Raw genomic sequence first — 18,456 nt, forward strand, 5'->3', positions numbered from 1 at the left:
TTTAAGTTTAGAGTTATTAGCCTGTTGATTTATTCCAATGCATGGAAAAACATACCAGTAAACTGAATATCCAATTGGCGTGTATGCCCCCCCCCCCCCCCCCCCCCCCCCAGTTAACTTGTTGTCTCTGTCCCATGTTGTTTTAGAGTTATTAGAACGTCTATTATACCCATTGTGCTATCAATGGACACTTAGGGCACCTGACTATGAGTGAAGTTGAATTGCACATGCAGACACTCAAAAAGTAATTAAACTCTGAGGCTAGGGTTCTGTACCAGCAATCAGAAGGTTGCTGGTTCAAATCCTGTAAATGCCAGGAGTGATTCTACTCCCTTGGGCCCTTGAGCAAGACCCTTAATCTGCCATTATTTCATCCTGTTAATCTACATCCAGCCCTTCAAGCAGGTCCTCAAATGTTCCCCTGAAAGTTGGGAGTTGGTGGCAGGTTTGTCACTCCAGCTACTGGAAAAACGTACAGTAACAGTTCCATTCTGTTTGAACTAGTGTGGTGCCAAAGTATCACCTGCTGCATGGCTGCATTCAGGTTCTCATCCCTGAGTTAATGAAATCTGGAAATGCAAGTGCAACATGTCCTTTAAGCTGATGTAGTTTGTTTACGTAGTAAACACACTAACAGTGAAAGGGCTTGAATCACAAAAATGATCGGTGTCCATCACGGTCTGGACATCAAGATTAAAAACCGCCCGGCTTGCTTTTGTTAAAACATTACAGCCGCTAAACTGAATATCGAATATGAGGTTAAATTTACCATATTGTAACAGGAATGCCTTTGTAAGTTATTCTAAGATTGAAGTGGATTGTTGAGTATCCTGATTACGTATATAATATCTAGCGTGCTCACGATAATTGTGCTGTGTGTACAACATAATTATCCTGATAAACACCTATAGTGTTTCGCTTAAACCCCCCCATGATTTGTGCTGTTTTATCCATATGCGTAAGCCTTCAGTGCTTCAGACGTCAAACGTGCAAATGCAGACAAAGTGAATACAGAGAGTGGTGAGTGGCTCCGCCTCTATCCAGATTTAACACCAAGCAATAAATGAGCCTGTAGTCTCTTGCCACCTGGTTTATGAAAACCAGTCTATCCTCCCTTCCCAGTGTGTCATTCATAACCAGAAAACTGGTTGCAGCGCAGGTGGTGAAGACACACCAGTGACCTGATGGTACGGCTGGACAGCTCCAGAGAACGCTTTCTGGTTATGGAATTGCATCATTTTTTAAGAACTTCCCTCCCTTTTTGAAAATGGTTTGGAAAGAAAAACAGCACAACTGTAAACCTTTAAATCACCCTTTAATCAGTGAGGAATAATTAGTGTCCCTTTTCATTCTCTTAAGTCATGTGACACTGTGCAAGCCTCTGAGTCACCACCAGTAAGGAAGAGTCTCCAGCCCTCGGATGGAGGGTCTGTCGACTACAGTCTAATAAAAATTAAAAATAGCAAAAAAACTATTACACGTGCAAAGAGGACCATGAGTGAGGGAAGCGGCGTTCACGCACGCCACGGAGTCATGTCCAGAGATCAGAAGAGATGACTGGATTTAAGGGACAAAGAGCAACTAGAACCCACCCACCACTCACTTAATACATATCAGCGATAGAAAAAAACGGTAATAATATTTGAACAGCTACCACCTTATGATTAAAAAAATAGGTCCTTTAAATGGCACCAGCACGACATCCTGTCATTCCCATGTCATGGAAACGCTTTACCTCTATCTGACAGGCAGCTGAATGGGGAACCAGTCAACCAATCACGGGGCTGCCGGGACCAGACGCTTTTACCGATTATGCGTTACCATTTTTCTTTTCTTAAAATCAGCTCTGTGACAGTCACAAAGTCCAAGGAATCTGATCATGTCCAAGCGGTTGAAGGTCTACAAAAATGTCTACGCTGGGTTTAATCTGAACGTGCAGGAGGTGTGTCTGGAAGAGGTCCAGTTCGAGGTGTTGCTTTGGTATAGAATGGCATCTTGCCGAGGGACCCAAGCGCCTGGTGTCGCTGTAGATCGTCATTTAAAAAGATGTAATGAAGGGGGGGGGGGTGACCTTCTCCCCTGTTCTGCTATGCCACTCCTAAACACGCCTAATTGACTTCCTCCTGCAGATCAGCAGTATCCTCCCTCGCTCTGCTGGGCCCCGCCTCATTCATGGGGGCCATGTCCTCCTCCTCAGCTGCGGCTTCCTTATCCAGGTCTCCCTTTTTCTGAAAGCAGAGAAAGGAGAGACTCATTCTTGCTTTGGGTGCAGCTTTCTGACGACACCAGACCGGGTTTGCAGGGTGACGTGGATTCTGGTCTCGTACCCTGACCTGTGAATCGCCACATGAACCTGCACATCCTGGCTCTTTGACGCCAAGCCCATCGGTGCATCTCTAACGTCACGTCCCTGAAATCCCATATGCAGAGAATGCAGCCCCTGACTGGCGTGACCTCCTGAACGCTTTGTTAAGAACCAGTTTCTCTCCTACGAGCTTAAAGTTCCATGCAATTAAAATCTTAAATTTTCTATACTTAACCCAAGAACATTTCCCACCATGATTACATTTTCTGTGTAAAACAGGTAAAGTTAGACGTGGTTATTCCAGTAAAGGACTCTCCACGTTATACAGTCATGGGCTACCAGAGCGATGACTCGTCCCCTAGTCAGACCCCAGAAAACGCCAAGCATTACTACACAGAATTTACAGTGAATTCAATGATAAATACATTTTACTGCTAAAATGTCAGGAAACATTTTAATGTTAACATGATTGTAAGAATGCATGCGCTGCGCTAAGATTTCCAGAAATATAGTGGCTATCCTGGTGATTGCTTGGTCAGTATAAACATCAGTGTAAGATGTTGACTTGTACATATTTTTTTTTTTATCAGTCCAGGTCAGATCAGCCATCAAAACTAGAAACTGTGATCCTTCAGATGGACATGGACCACCATGTCCATCTCGGTCCATAATATCTATATCCCCCATCCTGAAATGCCCCTAACCCTCAGAGTCTCTACAGAACTCACCTGTTTCTTGTATACATAGCAGGCAGCTACTGCCACCATGGCAGACTCCCCGAGGAAACCTGCTAAGAGGGACCCCACCCCCAGCGTGGCGCCGTGGACCCTGCAACATGACACACGATCTCAGTGATCATACGGAAGGTGAGAACATGTCTGCTGCATTACAGCATGAAGCGACTGCATTACAGCATGAATCGACGCAGCTGCAGGGGACCTGCAGATGATGATATGAGACTCCCAAGCTCATTAACCTGCAGCTTAAGATCAGCCGCTTTCAGATGCTGAAGGAACCATCGAATCTAGAACCTACATTTAAGATGCCAGAGAAGGTATGGTGGACAGGTTTTGTTAAGCTTCACCATGTTGACGCCCCTGACGGGAGAAAGGTGACCGTATCTTTGGGGGGTTCGTCTGGTTCTGCTGGGTTGGAATAGCGGCATTACTGGAATGAAGAATCCAGGATAATATTTTCCATGATGTGGATGAATTATTGATGCGGCTGTTGAATTATTCAGCACAAGCTGAAAAAGAAACGCCAGGTCTTTTATCCTGGCGACACGGGTCAAACAGACGTGCCCGGAGATTAGCGTGGGTCCAAACACTGTGAACAGGACAGATTTAACAGACTACGACTAGAGCCAGGACTTTAAATAATCCAGGATAAACTCAGACCACCGACCTGACAGCACTCATCCCTACAGGAAAAACCTACTGATTATTTCCGTGTTTTTTCCCGATGACACCATCTTAATGCTGTGCAGGAAAAAATGATGATTTCTAACATTCTCATCAGAGCACGCTGCTCTAACTGCCCTAGGTCAAACTGAACAGACATGCCCTATTAATTACAGGGGGTTCGGCAAAACATGCCCGTTGCATAAGAGGGCTATTTAACAGTGGATGCAACAAGGCTACACACCCTTATTGAAACTTAAGCGTTTTGTAATATAAAGCCAGAAATCAAGATAAAATCAAGATGCCAAGCATTTTTCCATCTGTAATGACAAGAGAAACGGAAATAGATAATTAAGACAATTATAGGGTTCAGTGTCAGTAAGGGTGTGCATCATCGTTACGTAGATTAAAGCTTGTTATGCAGATGACACAATGTAGTGTACTACTGTAGTTACAGCTGATAGCGCCTGCTCTCTGAAGATCCTGCTCAATTGCTTGGATGATATCAAATGCTGGATGGAGAGGAACTTCCTTCAACTAAATGAAAACAAAACTCAAGTAATCGTATTTGGCCCCCGAAACTCTGTCTCTAGCCTTAGCAGTGCGCTTGGTCCCCTGTCTGTAAATTCACATAATGAAGTTAAAAACCTTGGCTAAGTTGAAGCCAATTTTAAAGATTTTAAAGTTTTGCTCAATGGATTACCCCCCCAATACATTTCAGACCTATTATTTTTGTATTCACTCCCCCCACCCACCTCCTAGGTCATATTCACAACAGCTCCTCTCAGTTCCTCACTCACACCTCAAAACCAAAGGTTTATTGCCCCCAGTCTTTGAAATAACCTCCCGTCCTACATAAAGTCCTGCTCTTCTACTGATGAGTTTAAATGTAAATTAGAGACCAACTCTTGTTTCCAATGCACTTTGCGGTCCTCCTATGGTTTTTGTCAAGTCTGCTATTAAGTTACTTTTAATTTCATTTTAATAACTCTTAATTCAATTCAATTACCCTCTTATTTCTTTTTAATCCGTTGCTTCTTGTATTACATTTCCTTTGATTTTAATTTTTACTTTTTTTTTTTTATTTCTTGTAGGCATGTTTTCATGTTATTTTATGTATATATTTTATTATGTATGAAGTATTTGTTAATCAAATCTACAGGTCAACTCCTGTTGCTATACGAATAACTGACTCGACGTGACTTGACCTTTTACAGCTGTAGACCGTAGCATCTGGAAGCTGCGTAAGAAAATGTTGGAGTCATTCTTTAAAACACACAACACACAAGAGTCACCAAACCGAAAACAAAATGTGCGGTTTTGCGGGGACATTATCGGCTCTGTGGGTTCAGATTCTGCTTATCGTCAGCCAGTCAGGGAATTTACTGTCAGCACTGCCTTCCAGCTTGATACTAATCTTTTTGTTAGCTTTGCCGCTCCATTGACAGGGCCCTGTGGAACCGTGCTTAAAAGTTAATGTCTGCGGGCTGGTGTGAGAGTGACGACTAAGGGTGCTTGAAACGTGCTGACTGAACCTTTAGCTTGGCTGTACCGTGAAGCGGTCAGGCCGAGGTCAAGACTAGGGCCCAGCACAGCATTGCTGAACTACTCCTGGCATCAAAGGAGGTTTCCACTGGGACAGTCCTTATTTAAGCAGGAACTCCGCATTCTTCCACACGGTTATCAGACTTCAGAGCATGCCCAGCAGCTTGTTTGAAAAACAATAAACACAAAACCATTTATAGACCCGAAGACCAATCGGGGGAGAGGAAATAAGACTATGTGCTATGCATTTGGACCAAATTCCTCTGTAGACAAACTCAGTGGTCGTTTAAGGTATTTGGAAAGCTAGATTGTGTTTTCAAATCTGGTCCTCGGGGACCCACAGACAGCCCACATCTCTGCTCCATTCCCAGCTCCTGTTAGGAGCTGGAAAGGAGCAAAAATGTGAAGTGTCTGGCAGGGAGCGTGGAGGGAGCAAAAATGTGAAGTGTCTGGCAGGGAGCGTGGAGGGAGCAAAAATGTGAAGTGTCTGGCAGGGAGCTTGGAGGGAGCAAAAATGTGAAGTGTCTGGCAGGGAGCTTGGAGGGAGCAAAAATGCGAAGTGTCTGGCAGGGAGCTTGGAGGGAGCAAAAATGTGAACTGTCTGGCAGGGAGCTTGGAGGGAGCAAAAATGTCGACTGGCTATATGCCCCTAAGGACCAGATTGGGAAACACTGCGCTAGAGACTAAATGTGCAAATGACTCCACAGAGGTATTTGCAGGAATCCCAGGCAAACCAAACATATGGAGGGGGTGTTTTGACGAGGAAGCTGAGCTTACCCCATATATGGCAGCACCACCAAGCTGGTGAGGAGGACAAGCAGGCGTAGCACGGAGCTGGGGGCCAAGACGAAGGTCTTTTTCAGGGTCATCAGCCAGCCAGTCAGGTGAGCTCGGACGGTTACTGGGGGGGCGCAAAGGCATCCTATTCAAACCATCTAACACTCAACCTGAGCGATTTCTAACAAATCAACTTGCCTCGTCCACTCAAAACATGGGCTGCAAACACTAATGCCAAAGTCTGATATGGTGGAGTAAAATAATACTCTTTCACAAAGTATTGTATGATGAGAGTTCAGGCCAGGTTTGTGGCTGAATGTGCAGGAAAGCTGCCCTCTGGCCGTACATGAAGCCAACCTCTGGGAGGCCGGGAAGGCGTACAGCACCACAGAGAGGTCGCCGCCCTCCAAGCGAACAGCCACGAGACATCAGGAGATGCGTGAAAGCAGAGTCTAGCTTTCGATTCGCACAGCATGACACGTAATGGTAGCACCAGCAAGAAAACGGAGGATGGGGCTATACCTGGCAGAGGGAAGAAGGAGAAGATCCTCAGCGGGACGACGCAGAGCTCCGCGAAGGACTGGCTCACCCCAATGAGATCCACCAAGATCTTTTCGGAGATGTGCGGAGTCCAGAACACTATAAAGCATAGCTGCAGAAGAACAGTCCGTTAGAATCTCAATAATCTAATTTCTAGCTGGGTAGATTAGGAGTGCATGTGTGAGTGAATGGTGTGTGAGTGTGGCTGACCCCCCATCTTGGGTTGTTCCCTGCCTCGTGCCCATTGTTTCTGGGATAGGCTCTGGACCCCCCCCCCACCCCCACCCCCCGCGACCCAGTAGGATAAGCGGTTTGGAAAATGGATGGATGGATGGCTGGGTAAATTACCGACACTCCCTTCATTTATCATCAAACATCCTAATTTTTCATTAAAACACAAACACATACTTCTCAGGTGACAGACACTTTGTAATTATCTCTCAAGGAAAGACAATAACACAGCATTAAGGGGATTCAGCAAAAAATGCTCTACAGCGACGTCCGCCTGCTTCCAGGCCTGTAGTTACAATTCAGCAGGTACTACTCTGCCGTTTCGGTGCTGAAACAGTGGGGCACCGACAGCAGCATGTCGGAGGTGGTACATGCTGGTCCTCAGGGGGAATTACAAACAGCTAATACACAGTAATGATGCATCCATTGTAAGAACCACACGTTCTGGTAAATGCTCCTACACGGACGCGAATCCCTACACTGCTATCACACAGATTCAGTAGCTCAATGTGACCGACACGCAACTCCATAGGGAATTAGATAAATCCTCTCATTATTGATTATTTATTTTCTTCTTCATTGCCATCAGCTGCCTTCTAAGGTCACAGCTAGGATCTGCTCATTTTAACACAGATTCTGCTCCTTCACAGCCAACAAGAACATCTTAAATAACTACAGGCGACTCGTTAGTCATTAGTCTACATGTCTATTTCATCTTAGTTGTCAATCATTGTCAGTTGCTGCTGGCATGGTGTCTACCAGCCCACACAATCTGCTTTGGGCCCCGCCCTAAAAACAGCCTCGGTCTGTGTGCGTGTGCTGCTATCCCTCAGACAAGACACCCCAAGCCTCGCATTATCCTCTGGCCCCACCCCCTAGGGGGCGGATCCAGGGTCTGGCTTGGGCGGAGCCTCCCTTGTTTACGGAGCAGAAAAGGCACATCTGGTAGCGGGTGCCGGCGTTTCTGTGCCTTGGCACTTCCTGTTTTTACAAGCCTGCTCACATCACATCGGCTTGTTTTCCTACTTGGTTTAAAAAACACATACCTGTGGAGCAGGGGAAAAAACAAAATGCAGACTACCTGCAGGCAGGACCACCGGGCAAGTCAGAATGCGCCTGGTGTTTGCGAACAAAGCCAAATGATATAATCCCAGAAGAACGACCGGCAAAACACACACTGGCTCCGTCACTCCCGGAGGGGCGGTGCCGTCTGTGCCAAGTTCCAGGGGGTTATAAGTATCGGGAGACACCGAGGCAGTTAAGGAGCAGGACAAGCCCTGAGGCCTGAGGGAGCACGCTGCCAGAGACCTTGTTGGAAGTGTCACCGGGTTCCGGTCAGTGAATCAGCGTGGTAATGAGCACCTGTCAGCACAGGAATGATGGAGACAGAAATCACACCCTGGGCCCTCATTACGCAGCTGGACGAGGCCCCCGGGCTCCCTGTGACCCAAGAGCCCTCGCCTGACTCACGCTCAGCAGCAGGAAGTACTGATGCAACCACGGCATCCACAGACAGACACGGTGCTTTCATACTTTCTCCACAGTTTCTCATCATTAGCAGATTAATGCCAGGGGGTCCATTTCCAGGGTCTCAAAATGGTCACCTTCAAGATGAGGGTGGTGGTGGGGGGTTATCAAGGTACTTAGACAGAGAACGCCCCCTCTGTCCCTCCCCCAAAGCCAAATATTCAGGGATGACTGTATTTCTGGGTAATTTCCATCGACTCCCATTTTTTATGTAATTATCAGCCCCCAAACCACAAAAACAGAAAAAATTAGTAACCTGCCAAACATTTGGTACTTATCTGCTTTTAGAAAGAAATTAAAAAGTGTTTGTCTTGTAGGGACGTCCCCGTGATGTCTGCTGTCTCACGTTCCCAAGATAGCAAGCCGTGTCCCACGCAGGACAGTTTGACGCCTTCTTCACACGCCTCATTAACAGGGTGACCGTCATCCTCACGGTAATTAAAGCCACTCAGTGACTTACTGGCTGCCCTTTGGCTGCCTGAAACACCAGGCGTTTCCCTGCCAAAAACCCTTCCCACTGGTAAGCATCAGCGCCCCCCTCTGGTCTGACCGCTGCCTGCGGGACTTGAGAAATGCTCCCTCCATCTCCTAAACTTCTGAACCATGCCTCAAGCAAACCCAGAAAAGGTGGAAGGTGCAGAGCAAGTTCTGCTGCTTCACACCATTACATGTCCCTCACGCCCAGCACAGAAAGATGTGAATGCTTCGCTCACAATGGATATGACTCAGACATACACCAGCAAGCTGTTGTCACCACAAAAGGCTCACCTGCTACCTTCAGGCGCAACATAAACCTCCAGTCAGCTTCTGATTCATGCTAATCAACTGCTAATTTCCCTCTGGGGATCGATAACTTCTTATCGCAGCTCCAAGTCTCTCAGACTTGGCGAGCACACACATCACGGCACTATAATTATCTTTAATGAAATGCCATGGATTCGCACGGGCCAATTATTCTTTCAGCGTCTCACCCAGCTATACCAGAGACATAATAATAAACAGAGAGATAAAAAAGTTTTGGAAAAACAAGATAAAAAAAAAAAAAAAACTCAGGAATGGCAAAGGGAGAGAAGAGCCACCTCACCGTGAAAGAAAGTGCCAGGCAGATGAATGTGAATCTCACGATGTGTGACTTGGACACCGAAGTGGCGTCGCCGACCAGCTTATTCCCAGGGTTGTTCTGGAAGGCAGAGGGGTCAAAAACACTCGTTTTCGATTTAACTGAAAACAATGACGGTTTCGTCACAGAGGTTTCTACTCTTTCCTTGACCGCAGTTGAATTGAACTGCATGTCATTGTAATTGCATTAAATCTGCATCACAGGCCGTTAATGCCCAGCCTCCTCCCCCCCCCCCCCCCCCCCCCCCCCGTGGAAAACAATCCGTGAGACCATCCGGACTTCAACTCCATGCCAACTACCATAATGTCAGTGGGGGTCCACAATTAATGCCATTCACAATTGCAGGCGGCACTTTCTGTTCAAAACCAAGAGGTCCGTTAGATCAGGCTGCCATACTCATAAACACCAATGCCAACAACTTCGAAATGCTAACAGAAATTCCCTTTTAACCTGTAGACCAGGGGTCTCCACCTCCGGTCCTGGAGGGCTACCGTCCAGTAGGTTTTCTATCCTACCTGGCTTCTGATGAGCCACACCTGCTCTCAGGTAAATACCAGGGTGACTGTATGACCTCAGGTCCCTTACCTTGTCAAAGGCTGGGTAGATCGCCCTTAGCTCTGTCAGCCAACCGTAGGGCATGTGACCCACCGGGTAGGTGGCAGTGAGGACCGCCACAGCCTGCAGACATCAGACAGACCATCAGTTCAAACCACTCTGATACCTCCCGGCCTGGACCACCCTCAGGCCGACCATAGTGCATGGTTCTACCACGCAGTCCCACAGTCCAGCACACACTGGGTTCAAACATGCTCCCAGTTACAGGTCGGTCAGCACTCACATCAGCACTCAATATGCAGACAGACCATCCTTTGAGCGCCATTTTCTTTACAGTATGTGCTGAATGGATTTTAGGTCACGCTGCACAATGTTCGTATCGATGTGATTTAATTGCCAAAAAAATAAATCAGCAAGACGCTGACATGTGATGACAGGGTCAGTTCAGAATCAAGGGCTATTTTCTCGTTTACTGTAGAGAAGAGTGAGTCTGAGTAGGAGGGAGCTTGTGTTCTACACGCAGATTAACAAACACAAATATAATCCTGTGCGATTCATGCCTCATCTACCGGAGGGTATATCGCGAGAGAAAACAGGAAACCTACAGCTAACATCAGCCTACAGCAGCGTTTCCCAATCCGGTCCTCGGTGACCTACCGACTGCATGTTTTTGCTCCCTCCCAGCTCCAGAGCAAAAATGTGGACTGTCGGTGGGTCACCGAGACCCGGGCTGGGAAACGCTGAATTAACGTCATACGAGATGACTGGTTTATGGAATGTTCAGATACAGATACAGACACTTTAGGTTAAATAAACAAAAGCACATGTCTAAACTAAAGGATTAACGCAGAGACCTTCACTGCAGATGGTGGTTTAGTATTTTAAGCCAGGAAGTAAGACTCAAGTGCATGCTTACATTTCAGAATGAACAAGACCCAAAATAACCCTTGAAGATTTACGGAAGACTGATTTCTGACTCTGAAGGGGACTGAGAAACCCCCATGTGGGAATGTGGTACATGCCAAACCTCCATACTTGACTTAGGGGGGCCTCGGTAATGATAGGTGAGGGGAAGGGGTGGGCTCTTGCCTCAGTGGCGCTGTTGGTCCCTTTGAGATCCCTGGAGACAAACAGGTTCACGATGGGTCTGCTGATGCGCTGGGTGGCCAGGATGAGGGCCAGTGGCCACCAGAAGTTCAGCATCTTCTTGATGGTGGCATCTCCCTGCAAGACATGGGGTGGGGTGATGAGCTGGGGGGGGGACCATGAAGAAAAGCTCCAACCACGACCCGGTAACTCCCCCGACAGCCGTAACTCTGAAACCCCCCTCGCGTACCCCCATCTCGGGCGAGGTGGATTCAGGAATGGAGTCGTGGATTTTGCGGTAGTAGCCCAGACCCACGATGGTGAAGCGAACCAGCGCCCCCATGTAGAGAGACAGGATGGGGATGAGCAAAGGCTCCAGGCACTCCAGGTGGCTCTGAAGGAGGATGGCCACAAATACGATCTGCGGCACAAAGGGAGGGCGGATGACAGAGGGAGAGGGTGGGGTTTCAGGGGAGAAAAGCAGAGACACTCAGGCCAATGAGTCAGGGAGTAAGGCACCTTCGATGGACAGGTGCCATTTTAATTTCCGGTTCAGACTGATGCCTGCCTGGCAACATAACATTTATAGTTTTCATTAGTCACTCACAGCACCAAAATGCACGTTACCGAATACCGGGTCAGACCGGGAGGGGAGGCAGTGATCCTCACCTGAGCCACGACATCAGAGATGGAGGCACAGCCCACCAGGAAACTGTGCTTGTGCTTTAAGAGGATGCCAGCATGCGTCCAGGCCTGGGAAAGCAGTGACACAGTTACTGCACACTCGGGGTTATGCACTGCAGAGATTATTATACAGCTACGCAGCAGGGATTATTACATAGCTACACCATGAGGTTCAATCAAACAACTGCGTTGTGGGGATTACTACACAGATATTCTGATGGGATTATTCTAGTGCTATACTGCAGGGATTATTACACATACATTTCTAGGATTATTATAATGCAGGGATTATCACACAAACACTGCTAGGAGTATTATACTGCTCTACTGCAGGGATTATCACACGTACAAAGATAGGATTATTATACTGTACTGCTGGGGTTATCACCCATACACTGCTAGGATTATTATACTGCTATACTGAAGGGATTATCACACATACACTGCCAGGATTATTATACTGCTACACTTCAGGGATTATTAGACAAATACACTGCCGGGAGTATTCTCCTGCTATACTGGAGGGATCATACTGTAGGTCCTTAGAAACTAAGGAAATGCCATGTAAAATATAGATTTTTTATCTCGCTGTCTGAAATGAACACAAAATTAAACGGGATCATCTGTGTACGGTCAAACTTTTGAACAGCCATTAAGCAAATTTTTCTGATTAAAGGTCACATGTAGCTGGGCGTGACGAGCACTTATAACACTGAGTGTCTCACACTCAGAGCCAAACCCAAAATGCACATTCATAATTCCACTTATTTCACACTAAGGACATGATGCCCTTAGCAGCATTTATCTGTGCTTCTTTGTTTCTCCTTAATTAAATAAGGTCATTAAGGCTGGCATCACGCCCTGCAGCACTGCAGGCGTTAAATGTCTGTGGTCAATGGTGTAAGGCGTGGGCACAGCGAGTCACCAGCACCGACAAACTAATTAGTAACATAGCTAACGCGCTACATCCTCCAAATTGTTTAAGGAGATGTACATTTCTCCGGGGGGCCTTTCGTCGCATACTTAGCTGCCTGCCTAAATGCCTGTCCCAAATCAGTCCAGCGGACCCATGCTCCCTTAATCTGCCCTTGGTGAAACCCATCTGGTTTTGTGTTCCGTGGGGAAACACTAATTTGGACAGGATTAAGTCAGTGTCTGCACATTACACAACAACTTTGTGGGTCTCCATGGAGACCTGAACGCTTCCACGTGGCATCCTATTGCGCTTCAGGTTTCGGTCCATCGCTCACCATGGCGTCCAGCAGCGGGAAGCACGACAGGTACAGGAAGGCTTTCCTAGTCCTGTTCCCTACCGAGTCCTCCACGTGGTGAAGCTTATTGATGATGTAATAGCCCAGGTCTGTAAATGCTAGGAGGAAGAGAGGAGGAGATGAAGCGAACACCGTGGGCCATGCCAGCCCCCTCCCCAACATGGCTGAGAACACGATCGGAGAGCGGAAAGGGTTAGCAAACTGAAGCTAGCGTAGCGCGGCTCCTCTTCTCAGCACCGGCGTCGATAACATCAGCCTTGAAAACCCTCCCCGAGACAGTAAGACGACCTCCCTTCGCCCAAACACAGCCAGTGAAGGGCACAGCTTTCAACAATTTTAACAGTCATAAAACTGCCTGGTCTAGAGAGCCTGGACGTTTGACCTGGAGCAGAAATGCCTGTGGTCTGGATGAAGCACATTCCATCTGGAAGATAACTATCATCTCCATATCTGATGTCCTCCTGGTGTCCAGCTCTCTGCAGGCTGCAGAGTTACCTCAGTGAATCTAGCTAAGGAAGATCTACTCTTTGGGGGGGGGGGGGGGGGCGGGGTCGCAGCTACCCCCACCCACGACTGTGGCTTTGAGATAAACAGGGTGTTCTAACGAGCTTTCAGGAGGAAAAAAAAAGTGTTGTATCAACCCACCAAGCAGACTGTGCCAAGCAGGGAGGCAGATGAGGTAATGCAGCCGCGCTCATGCTAATGGACGCAGCGAGCCTTTGTCATGGCCCGTTTACTGGTTTTGGACCAGGTTTTAAACGCAGCGAGGCTGACCCAAACTGCCGTACGTGTGGGACGCTCTGCCGAATGCGTATGCAGCAGGCAAGCATATTAAATGTCAGCAGAAAAAAAAACGGGAGACAAACACAAACACCATCCTCCCATTTAGCTACATACGCAGAAATCAGCGCTCGTCCATATTCTCACTGAATTTCCGACGCGGCCGCTTACAACGACACCAGACGCATCTGGTCGATTTCAGGATTAATCTGCTAAACGGGCCCTGCGTTTTGTTCTCCTGATGCCCAGCTGTTGGAGGACAGCCAGTGAATGAGGGTGTTTGACTGAGAAAGCATCGTCCTTGGCAGCAATTAAATCAAGCCTTTAAAACAAACCCAGCGAGACATCATAAAAATTAAACACAACACCCCCCCCCCCCCCCCCATTGGGTGGTCACACGGGCATCAACAGAAAGTGGGAGGCCCACAGACAACAGCTCACCTATGAGAGTATGGAAGATGATGGCCACGGTTCCCGCGACAACCATGCAGAGGACGGCCTTGGTTCGGTCGCGCTTGCTGTTCACGAACACCAGGCCCACGTTCTTGAAATCGCTCATGGGCCCCGTGAAGAACTTCATGAGGGAGTAGGCCAGGCCGTAGCTGGCTAACATCTCCACAGCGTCCACTCCGACCGAAGCGATACCCCTGTTCAAAGCCTGAGGGGGGGGGGGGGGGGGGGGTGCTGTTAGATGATCATTGCAAGACATTTTAAATGTTTTTTTTTTCATAAGCATCAATAAGCCCAACTGAATAACCTTAATTCTTTACTAAAGAATTAAACGTCTTTGATGTCCATAAAAACAAAAAAAAATGCACGTGGGCAGCTGGAATACCGGGTATGTGAGCCAGCAGAATTTATCATAGAGACACCCCCCCCCCCCCTCAAAGTCGGTCCTCACTAAATTTGTGATTTGTGGGCTGGGGGGGACCCCAAAGTTCAGGCCTGATTTATAATCCGAGTGCAACCCTGCAGATACAGAAGAATAAACAAATGAAGAGACACCAGAAGAGGGAGGTAAGTGCATGTGCACAGTGTGTACCCTGGTAAAAGCGGTCAGCCAGCCTCAGTCACAGACGCCAGACATCACTGCATTAATACCCCAGGGAAAGCGCGAGAAGCAGCAGCACCCCCTCCCACCACTGGGGGAGCCGTTTGTAAATTAAGAGCAGAAGCTGCACCATTCTTACCCTGCCATCGAGGTCCTGCACGCCACCTGGACCAGAGCTACCTGAGCTTGGGTCCTACTGAGCCACAGTTTGTGTTGAGCACTTTAAGCTGTCAGGGGGTGGGAATCACTAACAATCTACTCAGGACCATGTGGCAGGGGGCTTGTGATGTCCCCCAAGAAGCAAGCACTCAATGACTGCAGTGAAATGACCTCAGCAGCAAGAGCCCCCCCCTTGGCCACGATGACCATGGCTATTTAAAGCTCTCCGCCTGGCAGTTATGTAAGTGTAATTCTGCTTCTCCCCCCCCCATGTGACTAAACAGGTGTGAGACTGGCAAGTGGTGCGAGACAACCCCCAAATAAGCAGGGAGACACAGCGTGCCAGGGGGGCAGAGAGGGGCATCAGTGTGTAGGGGTCATGCCTCCTATCTCCACCATCACCATCTTTATCCAATAGGACACTCAGCAGCTGCCCTCCCCATGTACACAGCCCACCCCCATAGGAATGTCCCTGTATCAGTACACAGTGACCCCACAGCGTTTCCCGGGGTTGGGCACAAGAGAACGACAAGTTGACCCAGCTGGTGACACCGTGAAATAGGTACAAGCTGCTTGCACTAGATGTGTCTCTGAGAGCCAATATAGGCCCTTTATACTAAGTGTTAGGGGGGGCTTTACAGAGCTCCTCCACACCGGGAACTCCGACCAGTGTTAAAGCATGAATACATGGATTTTAAAAAGCAGACGTTGAAGCGGAGCAGATAACCGATCTTACCCAGTGACCTGATCAGAGGGAATCCACAGACCACTCAAACACGGAAATAACTAGCCATTTTTTTCTTCCTCTCTATTTCAGGATTGGAAGTTCTGACCGTCCACATTTCTGTTCCTTTTTGGTTACTTTTTCCAAGCCCTGTGCGATGGGGTCGGGTAACAAAGTCGCGCTACTTAACGCAAGTTAAAATAATTCGGTGCAAGCAAATGAGATGAGGACAGAAGATAAGCACCTGACCTCAGGTAAACTCTTACTATGGAGGAAATCACCTCCGCTTTAGACATTAAGTGAGCAAAGGGACACGCGTCCACGGAGAAGTGCGAGTCAATAATAAAAGCAGTTACTGTGTTATATGGCGGAGGCGGAGAATTATCTTACATTCACATTTCGGGCTCCTTTACGTCAGGCCCATCCTGCTGCAGACTCATTCTGCGCCCACCCTATCCACGGCAGACTAACAGTACCCTGCTGTACTGACGGCCAACTGTCCCTTATATCCAACAGAAAAATACATAATTGCTGCGTAACCAGTATATCTGACTATTTGGGACATGAAGTAGGCGGACGCTCAATTAGGCGCATTTTCCTTCGGCGCCGGGCATAGCTGTGGCGTCTTTTCCAGCGTGCGCACATGCAGATGCCCCGAAGGATGGGAGACAAGCATTTATACCCGGCAAACTTTGCTCTAACTTTACAGGAAACATTTATAATCGTAAGATTTTACTCGAACGGAGACAATATGCCTTTATAATCATCAGACGTTAAAACAAAGTGGCGAGATACAGGAGCGCCTTCCCAACTAAAGAAACTTTATCCCCCGCACCTTGCATTACAGACGGCAACGTAATTATTTACGCTGTGTCGCAGATTTTCCTTTTTCCGCAGATGACACGAACAAGGGAGAAAAAAATCCTTCCTTAAAAATTCAAATAGTACTTAGTCACACAGCACAAATACAGCAAAGTTCAAATCGAACACAACCTTCTACCCAAAATGTCCCCAAAATAGTTTTAAAAAAGTCGGTCAAAATACAATTTAATGATTCGCTGACACCTACATACATGTAAGTTGAAATATTCGTTAGCATCGAAGGTAATGTTTTCTTAAGTGTGAGTTTCGTTCTCTCCAGTTCTCCAATACAATACCTAAGACACTTGCGCTCAGACCTTTCAATAGTTTCTTTGCGGGCGGTGAAAGATGCCCTTTCGTGCTTATGCGTTTCATGCGTGTCACTGTAAGAATAATAGTTATAAGATAATAATCCGAAGAAAAACAATAGGGAGCGATCAGTCACGCTGCTTTGACACCTAAAAAAACTGGATCGCCGTAGTGATACAAATGAGGTAAAATCAGTCCATCACTTAGTGCGAGATCATTCCGGCAATGTTCACTGGTATTGCCCATTACACCTCAGTAGTTCTCAGACAGACCCACACGCAGGGGCTGTAACGGGGGTCAATCTTACCAAATCCCCATCCGCCAGTGCCGTTTTATTGACGGTCGTAACGGATAAATTAGCGCACCGGGGGCTGTCACAAACGGGTGCCACAGCCAGCAGTATGGGGGAGGTTTACAGCATCAGTAACGCATGCGTCCGCAATGACACACGAAAGGGAGGAAAGGACTTGCCTGTTCCCCGAGGTCGATGGCGATGTTGGTGATGGCCAGGGGAACCAGGAAGCGGATGAGGGGCCAGTAATGTGTCAGCGCAGGAAACTGGACCATGGTGCCTGCCGGAGGAGAGCGCTTCGTGCATCTGCTGCCGGGGAGCGCTGGGCAGGGAAGGAAGGAGCGGCTCGACGTTTTCTACCAGAAATCCGTCAGGATCGGGTCCGTCCCAGCCCTCCTACACAACAACAGCTGCGGAAACAGCGGCGGGCCGCGGGGGAGAAAGAGGAGGATCACCACGAAATTCTGCAGCCGGCTTCTCCATTGTTCATCCATCAGCAGCGAGAAAAAGAGACGCATAGAATAAGAGCAAGAGCCCCAGTAGGGTGCATTGGTAAGGTCCCCATTCCGGATATATCTATGCAGTACAAATGACACGAGACCTGGGGGGCGCACTTTGCTAGCTATTCCGCAGAAGACCGATCCACGGTCGTCTGCACTTTAATTACCATCCTCCCCTCAGCACATGGGGGGGTCGGCGATTTATAAGCCCTCCTCTCCGGGACGTCAGCGGGGCCGAGGGGGGCGGGCGACGAGGCGTCACCGGGCTGATCGCCCCGATTTCAGTGGCTACTATCCGGGCACAGCACAGCATGCAGTGCTCAGCCTCCGTGTCTCTAAACAGATCCTGCGTAACATCCACTTCAAATGCAGAATAAATAAATGAAAGGAGAAAACAAAAGGCTTTGTAAATTATTCACCGAAATGCGGTTTCAATTTGCATTTCCGTTTAAAAGCCGCGATTTGCAGTGAAGGACAGGTGACACTGCCTTAGGTCAGCCCTATTCGCTAAATATTATTTTGTCCCGGATCTCCATACATGGACACTCACCTTGTTACTCGGACAAAGTTACAACGCGACCTTCACAGCTTCAGTAGGAAACAGAAGAAATATCCCCAATAAGAAATTTGTTCCGAGAAATAAATTTATTCTCATTTACGCGGGTACTTAAAGTGCAAAGTGACGAATTGTCATATGACTTGATCGTCACATGACAGAGTCGCTGAACTCTCAATATAG

General features: G+C 47.8%; 1 protein-coding gene across 3 annotated transcripts; it reads right to left on the reverse strand.

Annotated features, from left to right (window-relative positions):
- Nucleotides 1–1,298: 1,298 nt before the first annotated feature.
- On the reverse strand, nt 1,299–18,447 carry ankhb (ANKH inorganic pyrophosphate transport regulator b). Of its 3 annotated transcripts, XM_049010973.1 has the most exons (14): nt 18,268–18,447; nt 17,885–18,077; nt 17,397–17,627; nt 14,263–14,479; nt 13,021–13,139; nt 11,756–11,839; nt 11,337–11,507; nt 11,090–11,224; nt 10,031–10,123; nt 9,410–9,505; nt 6,550–6,679; nt 6,028–6,151; nt 3,034–3,133; nt 1,299–2,228 (listed from the first exon to the last, which is right to left on the reverse strand). In XM_049010973.1, exons 3-14 carry the CDS (start codon nt 17,490–17,492, stop codon nt 2,109–2,111), a joined length of 1,485 nt encoding a protein of 494 aa, XP_048866930.1. In that variant the 5' UTR covers nt 17,493–17,627; nt 17,885–18,077; nt 18,268–18,447; the 3' UTR covers nt 1,299–2,108. The 3 variants fall into 3 exon arrangements, with proteins under 3 accessions (XP_048866930.1, XP_048866931.1, XP_048866929.1); XM_049010974.1 differs by lacking the exon at nt 17,885–18,077; XM_049010972.1 differs by having other exon boundaries at nt 17,397–18,077.
- Nucleotides 18,448–18,456: the final 9 nt, after the last annotated feature.

This window comes from Brienomyrus brachyistius, chromosome 4 (assembly GCF_023856365.1).
Source record: "Brienomyrus brachyistius isolate T26 chromosome 4, BBRACH_0.4, whole genome shotgun sequence".
In the NCBI taxonomy this organism is placed as follows: domain Eukaryota; kingdom Metazoa; phylum Chordata; class Actinopteri; order Osteoglossiformes; family Mormyridae; genus Brienomyrus; species Brienomyrus brachyistius.